We start from the raw sequence: 15,128 nt of genomic DNA, 5'->3' as shown, positions 1-15,128 counted from the left end.
CGCTGCAGACAGCTGGGAGAGGGGGGCTGGACAGGATGCACCAGGTCTGGCTGAGGGACTCCCTCAGCCCCGCTGCTGGGAGTGTGGGGGTGGGGTGCTTGACGGGGATTGGAAGGGTTGAGGCTGGGTGCCTGTGACTGGAATTGATGCTCAGGGCTGTTGATGAGGTTTGCTCCAAAGAAGGGCAGAAAGGTGGGGCAGGAGGCTGGGGACTGGAACCTCTCTCAGCATTCCTAACTGTCAAATCACATCACATCCACAAAGTCACCTCAGTTATCTGGGCTTTAATTTTTTTCTCCTGTAAAATGGGACCAAGTTGATCGGCCTCCCTCCCGGGTGGTTCTGAGAATGTAAAATGGTTGATATTCTTGTCAATCAGTGTTGGATAGCATAGACTGACGCTGGTTACGTGGCTTGATCAGGACGTGGTGTGAACAATCAGGCAGTGGCTGCGGGACACAGGGAAAACGTGGTGCAGCCTGCCCAAGTCAGACACCTTGGGGGCCAGCCGGGCCTGGGCCTCCGGGCTCAAGTCTGACCTATGGCCACAGACAAACTTCTCATTCAGTCCTGACTCCAGCCTTGGGGGTCAGCCCCAGTCCTGGCTTCTTCCATTTCTGATCCGTCTTGGTCACTCAATATACATGTGTTAAACTAGGAAATGTCCTCTCTCCTGAGCCCCACACTCATACACCCAGCTGCCTCCTAGAACTCTTCCCTGGAAATTTCTACACCAACACTGCTAATGTCACACGCCCCTACACCGAGCCCTTCCATGGTCTCTGTCTCAGTGAGTGCCCCACTGAGTCACTGAGCTCAAAATCATGGACCCTTGACTGCTCCCTTTCTCCCCAAGTCCTCAAGTGCTGTCACTTTCACCCAAACCTTCTTCATCTCTTCTGTCCAGTTCTTCTTATTTATCTTGCAGATGCTGTCAGAGTAATCTTTATGAAGCACAGCTCTGACCATATCCTTTTCCCTATTCCAGAACCTTCAGTGCCTCCCAGCTGCCTTCAGGGTAAAGTTCAGACCTCTTAGCCTCTCTCAAAGTCTGCCTCCAGCCTCAGCTCCTCCTCTCCGCTACCTGCTGCTGTCTCCAGCAAAACTGATCTGTGCACGTCCTTGCCCAGCAGGCCAGCTTTGCCTTGACTTGCTGCCTCAGCCGCCTCTTTAGTTCTGAAAGGGTGGTTCCCAGCTGCCCACCTCCCCTTGTCCTGTCTCCCCAGTGCCTCAATCCTCAGGATCTCTCAAAAACTCCCTCAGCAGGGAGCCTTGTGGGGTGTTGGAGGGAGAACCTCCCTGGGGGCAGTTGCAACCTTCCCCAGCTGGTCCAGGGGAGTGGGGGAGAGAGGGCCTGGGGCGGACCTTTTGAGACAAAGGCCTCACTTCCTCTTCCTCACAGGCAGGGGCAGCCTTCCACCACGGAGAGCCAGCTGTCAGCTGCCTCACGGGAAGATGCTGTGTCGACGGGGCAGCCCCAGCACGAGTGTGCCTGTGGCCACCGCCCTGGGAGTGCTGTGGTTCTGCCTCACAGGTGAGGGGAGCAGTTTGGGGACTGGAGGTGAGAGGGGGGTGCCCTCTCCCACCAGGGCTCCTGCCAAGCCTGTCTGTCTAGCAAGGATGGTGAGGGTTTTGACAAACCTCTCCCATTCTCCCCTGTGCCCTGTCCACACTCATTTCTACCTCAGGATCCAATAGGCAACTCACTTTACATTTCTCAGCCGCCCTCTGCTCTTCTGGGAAATAGTAATATGAGCACTGATGTGGTATTGCTGTCTCAAACACATTGTGTGTGTGCTCCCTCCCCAGGGCCTTTGCACACACAGTTCCCTCTGTCTGGAACTTTCTGCCCCCAGATGTCTGTCCCTTATTTCATTCAGGTCTTTGCTTAAATGTCACCTCCTCAGCAAGTCTCCCTGGCTACGTTGTGTAAAACAGCACACCATGCATCATCCCTTCCTATCCTGGGCTCACTTCATGCTTCTCCCCAGCTGTTATCTCCACCTGCCGGATTTTACGTTTACTTGCTCACTGCCTGCTTTGCTGAAAGAGCAGAGTCTGTCTATCCCCAGTGCCAGGATCGGAGCCGGCCACATAGACGGTGCTTCATAACCGTGTTGAATAAATGACATGAATCTGTCCACACAGTGCTTGGCACAGAGTTAGCATTCAATAATGGCAGCTACTTTAATAACAATGTCCTCATCATACTTCAAACCCTAATCAGTGCCTCTGCTCTGAGGGAGATGCCTTCTTCCTCCAGGCCGGAAGACAAAGCGAGTATCTGGTGCCATCTGGTGTCTCAAAAAGGAAGCACCTCTATCCACGCTGCTCTGATTTCTCTAGAGAGAGGGTTTGCCTGGGTGACAACTCATCCTCCAAATGCCCCTTACAAAGGGCTCCCTGGTCCACTTGGTCTCCAGAGCGAGAGCTGGCCTGGGGCACCTGGGGTTGTAACAAGAGATCCAGGGCCAGCTTAAGACCTTTGGAGATCTCCATGCACTGCAAAGATTATGATATGCCCTCCTTGTGTGTAATTCACAATAAAAACACTAACCATAAATTATTTTTCTAAATGCAAGAAGCCTTTAATGGGTTCTGTATTCAGTTATCTTTGTGTCAAGATTGTTTGATCTTCACACTTTTGGAGTGTGCCTGCTTTGCTGGTGCCCAGAGCACACGCTTCACCTAACCATTACCTAAGAATAGAAGAGCGGCTGCTGGGGACCCCTGCCTGACTTTCCAGGGCTCTGAAAGAAGAGCTGGAAGGAGACATAGGTGCCTGGGCGGGGAGCCTGCAGGGTAAGTCCACAGGACTGAAGGCAGAGGAGGAGCAGGGGACCCTGCCCCGGGGGCTTTCCTCTGGCTGTGCCCCTGGCCTTGGCCCTGGGGATGGAGTTGATCTCAGGCTGCTGGGATCCATGCTCCTGTGTTCCCTTCACCTCAAATCCATCAGCAAGCTCTGTTGATTCTCTCTCCTAAACAAAGCTTGAATCTGTCCATTCCCTCCATCGCCACTGCCACCCTCTGAAACTAAGCCATTGTCACTTCCCAGAGACCACTGAAATAGCCTCCTAGTCCATTCTCCAGAGAAGCCGAGGGAGTTTAAGCATTGTTACCATGATTATGCCTGATTAACCCCCCAGTGACTTCCCACTGTATGTAGAAAAACCTCAGTTCCTTCCTGGTCTTGCAAAGCCCTCCCAGCCAGGTGCTTGGCCACACTGGACAGCTTCCTGATACTTCCACAGAGCAAGCTGACCCTGCCTCGGGGCCTCCCCACCTGCTGTTCCCTCTACCTGGGACTCTCAAACTGGTTTTTCGTATGTTGGGCTCTTTTTCTTTCCCCTTAAATCTCAGCTGAAGATCTCTTTAGAGAGAATGTGCCTCACTACCATATTTAAAGGTATGGGTGTTCTTTCTTTCTTGTATAAAAACGAATCATGTTTATTTAGCAAAAGAAAAGAGAAAAAGCACTTGTGATCTTTCTCATCCAGAGGAAGCCAGTATTAACATTTTGGTTTTATATTTTCCTAGGCTCCCCTCTCCCGTTTATAAAGATAATACATACTTATGGGGAAATGCAACCAGCACAGACAGGTGTACAGTACCTGCCAGATTTTTGAAAAGCTATCACCTTACTTTCTATCTATTGTTTTCTTCCTTCTTACCCCAATCACATGCTAATGAGACTGTGTGTGCTACTTTGTCCCTCTCTCCCATTAAAATGCAAGCTCTGTTGGGGGTGTGACCTTGGTCTTGTTTTCTGTTGCATTGCTAACTCTTACTCTTGGCAAGTAGTAGGTGCTTACTGTACTCATGTTAACTGGATGAGGACCACAGGTAGTAAACTTACTTTGGGTCTCAGGCCTTAAAGGAAGTGTGAACAGGGCCTGGAGTTAAGCCCAGGTGTCCCCGCCCCTCCTCACCACCCTACCCCACCGCCCCCAGGCGCCGCCGTGGAGGTCCAGGTCCCCGAAGACCCTGTGGTGGCCCTTGTAGGCACCGATGCCACCCTGCGCTGCTCCTTCTCGCCCGAGCCCGGCTTCAGCCTGGCGCAGCTCAACCTCATCTGGCAGCTGACGGACACCAAACAGCTGGTGCACAGCTTTGCCGAGGGCCGCGACCAGGGCAGCGGCTATGCCAACCGCACTGCGCTCTTCCCGGACCTGCTGGCTCAGGGCAATGCGTCCCTGAGGCTGCAGCGCGTGCGCGTGGCCGACGAGGGCAGCTTCACCTGCTTCGTGAGCATCCGGGACTTTGGCAGCGCCGCGGTCAGCCTGCAGGTGGCAGGTGAGCGCTGGGAGGGGGGCGCCCTCCGCTCCGTAAGCCCCTTGCACTTCCCGATGCCCCTGAACTCCTGTCCCAGTGCTGACCCCTGTACTCACGGCCCCAGATGCTCTTTTCCTCCTCTGCGTCCCCTGCCCTTGCCTTACCTTGACCTCTGCCCTCTTCCCCCCTCCAGCGCCCTACTCAAAGCCCAGCATGACCCTGGAGCCCAACAAGGACCTGCGGCCCGGGGATACGGTGACCATCACGTGCTCCAGCTACCGGGGCTACCCTGAGGCTGAGGTGTTCTGGCAGGACGGGCAGGGTGCGCCCTTGACCGGCAACGTGACCACGTCGCAGATGGCCAACGAGCAGGGCTTGTTCGACGTGCGCAGCGTCCTGAGGGTGGTGCTGGGCGCCAACGGCACCTACAGCTGCCTGGTGCGCAACCCCGTGCTGCAGCAGGATGCCCAGGGCTCCGTCACCATCACGGGTAGGTGCAGCAAACCGCTGGGGAGGGTGGAGGGAGTCCACGCCTTTTTTCTAGTCCTGGAAGCTGGAATTTAGGGAGGTTTGCATGGTCATGATTTTTCATACATTTTCATACATTTCGGGTCTCTCAAACTGCCTCCCAAGAAGTCCTTAAGGGACTTGCTTTAACGAGCTGTAAGAGTCATTTGTAATATTTGCCCTATAGGTGCTGCTTTTTTTTTTTTTTTTAAAGATTGGCACCTGAGCTAACATCTGTTGCCAATCTTCTTCTCCCCAAAGCCCCCCAGTACAGAGTTGTACACTCTAGTTGTAGGTCCTTCTAGTTGTGGCATGTGGGACGCCGCCTCAGTGTGGCCTGACCAGCGGTGCCATGTCGGCGCCCAGGCTCCGAACCAGCGAAACCCTGGGCCCCCGAAGCAGAGCGCGCGAACTCAACTGCTCGGCCACGGGTCGGCCGCTGAACAGGTGCTTCTTATCCAGGGATCTGAGTACTTGCCTGTAATCCACAGGTCCACACATGGGAGTGCGTTTCTACGGGAACTTCTCAGATAATGAGAAGGTGTTGCAGCATCCATGGGCACCGTCTGATTCTGAGGCCCTGAGAGGCAGCTGGGTCTCTCCGGGTGGTCAGTGCCGCTCACCGCATCAGTGTCAGCTCTTCCAGAGTTCAGCTCAACCCAGGCAGCAGTTGGAATGACCAGGGTTCTCTCTGCTGCCCCCATGTGGTCAAACACTAGATTGGTGCTGCCCATTTGGCAATGCCCTCAATCTCTGGTTTTAGGGTGGATCCTAGTCCAGACGCCCTTCCTTTCCTTTAGTGCCCACCTCAGTGGGCACCCCTTGTGCCTAGAGGTGTGAAGAGGACTCAGGCCAAGGGAGGCAGTCTCCATCCGTGTTTGGACCTCAGTGTGGCTCCTCAGTCCCTCCCCATGAAGCAACTGAGCTTTCCCAGAGGCCTCCTCACATTCTCTGTGGTCGAGACAGCAGGTTCTGTCTGCTTCTCCTATTTTCTCTTCCCATGACTTCCACCCGACCTCCCAGCCCACCCAAGTCCTGACTCCCGCTGGGCCCTCGTTTCTGTATAAGCCTCTGACTTATTCCTGACTTGCTTCTCCCCCCGAGCGTCCTGGACCTTACATGGCTTTCGCTTCCACAAGCTCGGAGCAGTGCCCATCACGCCTGTCTTGTAGGAGTCCAGGCTCCTTCCTCCTTCTAAGTGTTTCCTTCTGGCAAGACTGTCCCCTCTGCCCACCCCCTCTCTGGGACTGACTCCACCCTCTTCCTGGAGACCCGCCTAGGTCTGTGCTCTCTGTGAGGGAGTCACTGCCCTGGGTTCTTGGATGCCCTGAGGGGTCTCCTAGACCTTTTAGAGAACAGCATATGGTCTGGTGTGTCCACAGGAGAGAATAAGAAAGATCAGATAGATTGAGATTGACAGTGAAGGGGGCAGTGGTCAGAGTGGGCTGGAGTGGTCAGGAGAAGTCTCCGGGGACAGGAGGGAGCTGCGAGGACATGGAAGGATGGGTAGACTCTGTGATAGTTTGCACATTGGGCTGAACTGGACATTTGCCACACTGGGCAGAAAGGGCTATTAGTCCAAATGTGATTGCAGGGGAACGTTTATCCCACCGAAGAGGCACATCCTTATTTAAATTTTAGGAACTAACATTTAAGGTGCCTTCACTTCACAGATGAGGAAAGTGCAGCCCAGATTGAAGAGAGAACTTTCCCGAGGCCGCAGACTAGTGCAGTGGCTCTGAGTCCTGGGGGGTCAGGCACCTCTCTGAAAATTGGATCAATAAGAAATGCAGTCATTTGCCTTTACATTTTGAGGGTTTGTGGCCCCTCTAAACTCATCCGTGCGAGTCTGTGGGCCTTGGCCCCAGCGACCTGCAGTGAGCAGATGAACCAGGATCAGAATCCAACTTGAGGCCTCTCAGCCTAATTTTCTTTCTGCCCCCCTCAATCCCCCCTCCCTCCTGTTTCTGTCAGAGCAGGTCTGGCCTAGTTTGGAGCCCTTGGCCTGTATTTCCCTTTGGGCAGCTCTGTGCCTTGTAAAACATGCTGGGATTCAGACCGTCAGTCCTCCAGCCTGGTGTCTCCTGCACCTGCTGGAGGTTAGTTGCGTGTGCTGTGTGTGAAGGGGGCTTTAATGGAGCAGGCACTGGCCATGGGGCCTGAAGATGCAGGTCTGAGCCCTGCTCTGTCCTTTACCGGCTTCACAAGGGCCAGCCTGACCTGTTTTCCAGGCGCCAACACCAGCCCAGGGATGAACATAGAAAGAACCCACCCCCCGGCCGCCCCAGTATTTCTGTGGCTCTGCTCCCTGCTCCACCGCCAGAGCCCATGCCGGGACTCCCAGCCTGTCCTTCGTGAACTGACCCTCCTGGCCACTCACGTCAGGTGCTCTCCTGCGCCTGCTCGTGCTGTTGATGGTCCCTTTGCTTCTAATGTCCAGAGCAGCAGCTTTGCCACCTGATGCCGGCTGAAGGTAACATCTGTGCCAATGCCTGTGTCTGTGCCAGGGCCTCCGCTGCCAAAGGGTTCGTGGCCCTGCTCCCTGCACTGACCGTGCCTTCTGCAGAACCCACCGGCCCCCCGGCTGCCGATGCCCTGGGCACCTGTGGTCGCCAGAGAGCAGAGGGAAACAGCACTGTCTTGTAGATTTTTTGACTCCAAGGCCTCTGCCCAGGACCCAGCATGGGTTGGGCCGGAGGATGGTGTGCTCAGACCCAGGTGTGGACGCCTCAGCGCCTCCCTTCTGCCCTGAGATAGCTGACAGGAGGGCCCGCACGTTTCATGGAGGCATTCCCCTGCAGGTCTTCTCCCCTGGGTAAAGCCAGGGTCCTCACCCTGGCCTCCTCAGCGCCCACCTCATCTGTGCACAGGAGTCTGCAAATATTTTCTGTAATGGACTGGAGAGTGAATATTTTAGGGCTTAGAGGGCCACATACCATCTCTGTTGCTGCTCCTTTTCCTTCTCCTCCTCCTTTTCCTTTGTTTTGTAGCCCTTTACAAATGTAAAAACTGCTACTAGCTCAGGGGCTGTACAAAAACAGGCCACAGGCCACATTTGGCCTGCAGGCCATCGTTTGCTGACTCCTGATCTGTAGGATGAGGAATATCACCAGGTGGGGCTGGAGTAGTCAGGGAGGGTCTCCCGAGGAGGTGACTGTTAAGCTAGGTGGAGAGTTTGGTAGCACTTTTAAGGTAGGGGAAACTGACAGCAATGGTGTGGAAGGATCCAGTTGTCTCTGCAGAGAATGGTTAGGACCTGAGTTTGGCTAGTGCAGAGGTTCCTATAGTGGAATTGGAAAGAAAGGTGGGGGGAGGGTAAGTGGCAACCAGATTATAGAGGTCCTTGAATCATCCTGAGAAGACTGAAGCATTAGTCTCATGTCAACAGGGAGCCATAGAAGGTTCTTGAGCATGATCAAATGCAGACTCTTCACGTCTCCCAGGTTGAGGCATGTCCATGCCAGCCATGGCTGTGTCAGGGTTTGGAGAGTGTATGGATGAGCGGAGAAGGGGCTTGGGAACTTAAGTGGGCTCTCTTCTTAGTGTTGGGGCCCAGCGAGGCTGGGAGCCCCCCATTCACACCTTGGAGCCAGAGGGTGCTGTCCCCAGGGCCATGGGGGCCAGGCATGACAGTCTCTCCCCATTTTCCCCACTTCCCCTCCTAGGGCAGCCCATGACATTCCCGCCTGAGGCCCTGTGGGTGACAGTGGGGCTCTCTGTCTGTCTCGTCGCACTGCTGGTGGCCCTGGCCTTCGTCTGCTGGAGAAAGATCAAACAGAGCTGTGAGGAGGAGAATGCAGGTGAGTGAGGGGGGTGTGTACACATGCATGTGTCTTTGGGTATGTGTGTCTCCATGATATCACCATGAGTGTCGCTTTCCAGTGACAGAAAGAACGGGGCTAGATTGTGTTTGTGTGATCTTGAGGCTGAATATGTCTTGTGTGTGTGAACAAGTGTGAGCCTGCCTGTGAATGTGCAGAGAAGGCAGGATGAGCGTGGATATGAGTGTGACTGGAAGTGAGTGGTGGACCCATAAAGCTGAAGTGTGATGCGGGGATGAATGTGTCTGCAAACAAGTGTGACTGTGAGCGTGTAAGTCACATGAGGGTGTGGTGAGAGTGCGGGTTCAGAGCATAGAATGTAGTAGCACAAGTGTGAAGCTTCATGGGTTTGTGTGTCATTGTGGGGGGTGGCCTGCCTCAGAGCGGGCACAGTGAGAAGCCGCTGCCATTCGCTGGGCTGGGGTCCGTATGATGGACTTTGGTGAGAGGCAGGTGGTGAGCTGACACGGGTAGGTAGGTTTCACTTTGGAAGGTGAGTAAGTTGACTCTGGTGAGAGGTGGGTGGGTGAGTGAAATCTGGTGGGTGGTACATGGGTAAACAGAGGTTTTCATGGGTAAGCATGAAAGTAGATGGTGAGAGATGGGACATGACTGGGCGTCAGGAAGGACAGTGCATGTGTGAATGGAGAAAGGACTGGTCAGTTGGCAGAGAGGTGGCTGGGTGGGCTGATGGAAGGATGAGTGATAGATGGGTGGGTGTGCATGGTGGAGGGTGGTAGTTGATGTGTTGTTGGGTGAGTGGATGGGTGAGGGAATGGGGTTGGTGAAGCAATGAGTGGTGGCTCCAGGCTGGGAGCCCTTTTATCCTGCCACGGACTCTGCTCTGCGTTGGTCTCGGGCTGCACCCCTGTGTCCGGCATTTGGACCACAGGGCAGGCCTGCTCGGCCCCATTTACCTGCCTCCTCTGCTCCCTGGTGTTGTGGGGGAGTGCGGAGACAAAAGTGGGGCTGAGAAAGCTTTTCATTCACTCTTCCAGGAGCTGACGACCAGGATGGGGAGGGAGAAGGATCCAAGACGGGTAAGTCTGAGCTTGGAGCTGCCCTACCTTACTGGCTGAGAGAAGGACACAGAGACGAGGGCAGGACTCCAGGATCTGGAGGAGCCCATTCACTTGCAGGTTTGAATGAAGTGTGTCCTGGGGACGGAGGCCTCCCAGACAGGTGAATCTGGCGTTGCCTCCATGTTAGGCCTGGAGGCCGATCGCCGGATTCTCTTCCAGGCGTGGCTCTCTTTCTCCTGCCTACCTTTACCTGTGCACCGGGGCAGGCTGCACCCTGAGGGACCCTGCACTGTGGGATCTGGTGGCTCCCTAGTGGGGAGTGAGGCCTCAGGAGACAGTGTGGCCTGGGTTAAGTTCTGGTCCAGCTCTTATAAGCTGAGTGGCCTTGAGCAAGTCACTTTGCTTCTTTGGGCCTAAGTTTCCTCGTAAGAACAGCCCACCTTCATAGGTTGTGTGGGTTAAATTAAATGAGAAAGTGTACATAAAGGGCCACCATACCTGGTGCCTATGAAGTCTCAGCACTTTGGCTTCTTGTTATTAGCAGACAGTTTAAAGCAGTCCCGTTTGGTCAGAGGCTCTGTAACTTTGGTCAAAGGGCTTTGCTCCTCTGGGCTTCAGTTTCCCATTTGTCAGATTTCCTCCTGGCCTTGCCCTGATGGCGCCAGAGGGCTATTTTGAAGTTCTCGCGAGTGACTAGATAAGAAGGTGGTTTGCAAAGGCATGGCGTTTTGGGGACACAAACCTGGAGCCCAGTGTGGGGTGGGTGCCAAGGCACTGGTGTCCTGTGGCGGCTGGCGGCCTCACTGCCCTCCCTTCTGGGGCTCCTAGGCTGGGAGTGACTGGTTCCTGCGGAACCATTTGGGAAGGTGCCAGTTGACACCGGTTCCCTCCCCACCCCCACAGAAGGAGGCGCAGGAGATTGACACCTGGGGACTGCTATAAATTATGCCAATTAATTCTCTGCCTTTGGTGTCAGGTGTGGTGGGTGTGGAGGCAGCCCTGGGATCAGGCCTCGTTTTTTGTGCCCAGAGGCAGATGTAGTTGGCAGAAGGGAGGGAGTGGGGGGAAGAAGGGGCTTAGAGATTGGTCAGTGTCAGTTCCGCATGATCCCGGCCCACCTGGGGCCATCTGCAGCCTCTTTTAGCTCCTTACTTCCCCCTTATCTGCAGAGCAGACTCAGTGCACGTCCTCGTCTCTAGTTCATGGGAGGGTGGGGTGGCAGTCCCCGTTGTATAGATGCAGAAAACTGAGGCCTGGAGAGGGGAGTGGCAGGCCACAGAGTGAAGCAAGGACTTGGACAGCAGCCTCCGCCCCTTCCCTGGTGCTGGGTGGCACCCTCACCCTCCCGACTTCTCCCTCCTGCCTCGTCTCCCAGTCCCTCTAGCCCTCACTTCCTCCTCAGCTCCTGTCCCTCTGCCGACCCCCTACCCCTCCACTCTCCGCAGTCCCCCTCACCTTGTGCTCCTTCATTTTTTGCAGCCCTGCGGCCTCTGAAACACTCTGAAAACAAAGAAGGTAAAGATATGTGGCGCTTGAGATTGTGTGTCTCTGCATCTGTGTGTAGGAGGCTGGGGAGGGTCGTTGGCGGGAGGGTGCTTATCACCCTTCACTGGTGGCCCGGGGCTCCCTGCCCAGAAGAGCAGCCTCGACTCCCCTGGTGAGGTGGCAGAGGGCAGAGTACCCAAGGCCCCAGCTGCTCTAAGAGGATGTAGGCATGGCAGAGGCTTAACCAGGACAGGGCTGTATTTCTCTCCCCTGTGACGCTGTAAGCACTGGCGATCGTAAGGCCACTGATGTCCGGAGCCAGGTTCTGTTTACTTGATTTCTTCCCTCTTTGACTCCAAGTTTCCATCCCTGGGTCCAAGGTGGTGGCTTCAGCTCACATGCCCCTTCCAGAAGCAGGGGGAAAGGGGAGAGGGAGGTGCACTTTCTTCTAGGGCTTGACTAGAAATAGCTCATGGCACTCCCGTTTACATCCGTTGGTCAGAACCTAGTCACAAGACTCCTGCCTCGAGGGAGGCTAGGAAATGTGGTTTCCAGCTGGGCAGCCATGTTTCTGGTGCACAGTAGGCGGTTAGCAAACATAAACCCTCATTACTCCTATTACTGTCACATCGGCAGTTACATTAGGAAGAGGTTGGTTGGAGGTTAGTTTGAGATTTGTTCTTACTGAAGGTAACCAACAGCCACATCTGTGTATGTGTGTTTCTGTGGAAATAGATGTGTATCTGCGTGTGTGTGTCTGTGTGTATTTTGAAAAAAAAACCCCATGATGCAGACTCGCACTAGACATCAGTGGCTTCCACCTAGAAAGTCAAAGTTGGTTGCTAAAGGTTATGGAAACTTAAATCTTTTTGAGGTTACCTTGGCATCCCTGTTAGGAAATAAACTTTCAGTGAATTCCTGGATGCTCGCCCTGCATTCAGCCTTCCTTGGGGAGAGGGGAAGGACATAGGCCCTGCCCTCAGGAAACTCCAGAGGCAGGAGGCCATGGGGCCCTCAGACCCCTGCGCACGACGCACGATGCAGAGCTGGGTGGCTTACTCAGACTTTGATGAGCGGCACTAAGAGGTCTTCAGAAAGGCAGCTTCGTGCAGAAGAAAGAGCCCCCTGGGTTGGGAGGGGAGACCTTGGTTCTGGCCTCTGCCTGTGACCTTCCAGGAGCAGTTTCCTCGTGTGTGGAATGCGGCGAAATCGTCACATCTCCCTTCCAAGATGGTTGTGAGGATTAGGCAAGTGTAGAAGTGCTCTGTAAAGCAAGTCCTTTTGAATGCTGTAGAATGTTCCACGGCGGGAGTGGAGACCTATGTTGGGGTCAGGAGGGATGGAGATAAATGACCCACCTCCCTGTTGTTCTGAACCAAACGAGGCAAGAAGGGTAGAGCAGATGGAGATCAGAATGTCAGCTTCGTTTCAGAAGAGAGCTGCTGGAGAGTGTTGCGCAGCTGTGCGCTTCCTGGTCCTGCTCCCCAGCATGGCAGCTTGGCCCCCGGTCTCTGGCCACACTGGATGAGCTCAGAGCAGTTCCCAGGACAGAGAACTCCTCTCCCTGGGACAGACAGAACCCAAAGAATGGGAGAGGGAGGGGCGTGGTCACACATGCCGGGGTCCTCCTCCTAGACTCCCCATTTGGGTCAGGGAGTGGAGTGAGGCCTGGGCTGTGAATCCACCAGGTGCCTCTCCACGTGGACACAAGAAGCCAGAGGGAAGGAGACTCGTCACAGCATCGCTCCTGGGGAAATGAGTGTGGGAAGGGGCAGTGGGAAGGGGTTTCTTGCTAGCAGAAGTGGGCCAGGTCAGGGAAGATGGATTAGATAGACAGGTAGGGGGAGATGAGAAGGGAAAAGTGCTAGGCAGAGGGGCCAGTGGGAGGGAAGTGTGTAGGGTGGGTGGACCCACGGGGATTGAGAGGACTGGGGAGTCTCCCTCAGGTGACTTCGTGGTCTGTCTGACGTCCAGCTCCTGTGTTTGTGTCAGTCTGGGCCTCGAGGGCAGCGCTTAGCACAGGGGGCTGCTTGTGGGACTGCTGTGGCCACTGTCACACATACTCTTCACCCTCAAGTCTGTGACCACATGCCTGGGGCTCTGGCACATTCCTGAGAGCAGAACTCCTGGCATTTAATGCTTTTTTTCCCCTTTGTTTCTTCCCATCATGAAATGCAGATGATGGACAAGAAATAGCCTGACCACAAGGATGAGGGAGCTGCTGCCCCGGCCTGGGGCTCCTCTGGCTGCCCTGGTGCCTCATTGTGAGCCCTGGGCTGGGACTTCCCTGCCCCCAGCAGATGGCTCCCCCTCTGGCGAGTCTATTCATTCTGCAAAGGAAGTGATCCATAGACCACCCTGCAGCCTTATTTCTCCAACGGACACGATTCCCAAGTCATCCTGCTGCCTTATTTCTCTGTGACATGATACATAAATCAGCCTGCTGCCTTATTTGTTATGGACACAATACACAGACCACCCCACCTCCTTGTTTCTCCAATGGATGTATTACATGGACCATCTGGCTGCCCTTTTTCTCCCAGGGACAAAATATTCAGACAGACCCTCTGCCTTATTTCTCCAAAGACGTGATACACAGTCACCCCTTGCCTTGTTTCTCCAATGGCCCTAATACACTAGCGCTCACTTCTCAGCCTTTCTCTCACCTGCCTGTCCTCCCGTCTCCTCAGACAGGGCTGCTGCAGCCCCGGCATCTTGTTGAGTCCAGAGGTGTCTCCTGCTCTGGGCCCAGTGTTGGCCTTTTGCCTCCCTCGCTTAGTGAAGACAGGGCCCTGCCCCGGGCACGCAGACACGCAGGTGCATGTGCTGGAACACGTAACAACCTCCCGGGCCCAATTTCTTCCTTGGTGCCCTGGGCTGTGCCCTGTGAGCCCCCCACCACCCAGCCTCCCCAGGGCAAGCGTGTGCTGGTCACACTGGGTCTCTGGGCCGCTGTGTGGGCCCCCTGGGGGTCAGCTTCTGTCCCTCTGCTTTTCCTGCCTTTCCTTTTATTTGTCCATTCAAGTAATGTTCATGAGCATGCATGGTGCATCAGCCCTGTGTCCGGTGTCCCTGCGTGAGAAGACAAGCCCCTCCCTCCAGCAGCTGGACCTGCAGCTGGGAAACTCGTGCGGAAACAGCGGTTCATGAGGGGCGTCCTGCCTTGCTCCCTCCTGTACTCTGTGCCCACAGCTCCCTGGATACCTCACCCCCGAGCCATCCTTAGCCCTCACCCGGAGTGGAAGGCGGGGACAGGAACCTGGAGAGAGGGATGGAACCTCTCGCCGCCACTGAAGGATCTGATGGTTTCCACAGTGTCTTTCCAGGCGTGAGCAGCTTAGCAGGCAGCCAAGGCCCAGGAGACCTGGAGAGCTGAAGCCTAGGGGAAACCTGGTGCCTCTCCTCCTTGGCGGGAGCCTGGGGCGGGGACACAGCCACCCGTCCCTGCTGTGCTACTGTGGGGCTTGTCTCTGGCCGGCCCCCAGCCTCCGGCAGAGTAAACTTCGGATGTTCTGGTGTTTTCGCCGACATATCTCCCTTCTCCAGGAATGGAAGACGTGGGGATTTCTAATTTAAAATGTGGGGCTCTGAGGAATTTTGTTAACTGGGGGTGTATTTTGGGAAAAATAAATGCCTTCGTAGAAAGTTTTTCTCTGCAAAGTGTGTAGAAGCAGGCCGGGCATCAGGACTCGGCAGGAAGGATTCCTCCCTGGACGTTTGAGGCTGGATCTCCTTCCTCTCACTGTCCCTAAATCACTGGGTCTCTGGGGCCATGTGGCCCCTCCCTGGCCTCAGTTTCCCTCTTGGTAAAGTGAAGTTTGCTGTCCAGAAAGCCAGGCCCTTTGGTCACTGTGTGGGGCTCCACCTACTCCTGGGAGCATCAACTAGTTTCTCTGTCCCGGGAGACCCAGGCTCTAGGCTTGTTTAGGGCCTCCCCCAAGGCCCCCATATTACAGATGGAGAAGCTGAGGCCGGCAAAGGCGCTCTGCGTGCTGTTCTTGGCTGACCCAGTGGAATGGGC

At 55.1% G+C, this 15,128-nt stretch overlaps 1 protein-coding gene across 4 annotated transcripts in view; it reads left to right on the top strand.

Annotated features, from left to right (window-relative positions):
* The window catches only part of CD276 (CD276 molecule), a 29,965-nt gene extending 15,213 nt beyond the window's left edge, over positions 1 to 14,752 (top strand). For 2 of the 4 annotated variants that reach the window (XM_008528256.2, XM_070575324.1), the window contains exons 3-10: positions 989 to 1,018; positions 1,403 to 1,534; positions 3,952 to 4,293; positions 4,466 to 4,762; positions 8,445 to 8,579; positions 9,599 to 9,640; positions 11,102 to 11,137; positions 13,286 to 14,752. In XM_008528256.2, coding sequence (XP_008526478.1) covers positions 1,456 to 1,534; positions 3,952 to 4,293; positions 4,466 to 4,762; positions 8,445 to 8,579; positions 9,599 to 9,640; positions 11,102 to 11,137; positions 13,286 to 13,308 — 954 coding nt within the window. In that variant the 5' untranslated portion in view covers positions 989 to 1,018; positions 1,403 to 1,455 and the 3' untranslated portion in view covers positions 13,309 to 14,752. The remainder of the gene's footprint in view (positions 1 to 988; positions 1,019 to 1,402; positions 1,535 to 3,951; positions 4,294 to 4,465; positions 4,763 to 8,444; positions 8,580 to 9,598; positions 9,641 to 11,101; positions 11,138 to 13,285) is intronic. The other 2 variants (XM_008528254.2, XM_008528255.2) reach the window with 1 other exon arrangement.
* Positions 14,753 to 15,128: the final 376 nt, after the last annotated feature.

Source organism: Equus przewalskii, chromosome 1 (assembly GCF_037783145.1).
Source record: "Equus przewalskii isolate Varuska chromosome 1, EquPr2, whole genome shotgun sequence".
In the NCBI taxonomy this organism is placed as follows: Eukaryota; Metazoa; Chordata; class Mammalia; order Perissodactyla; family Equidae; genus Equus; species Equus przewalskii.
This window is presented reverse-complemented; position numbering and strand designations above follow the sequence as displayed.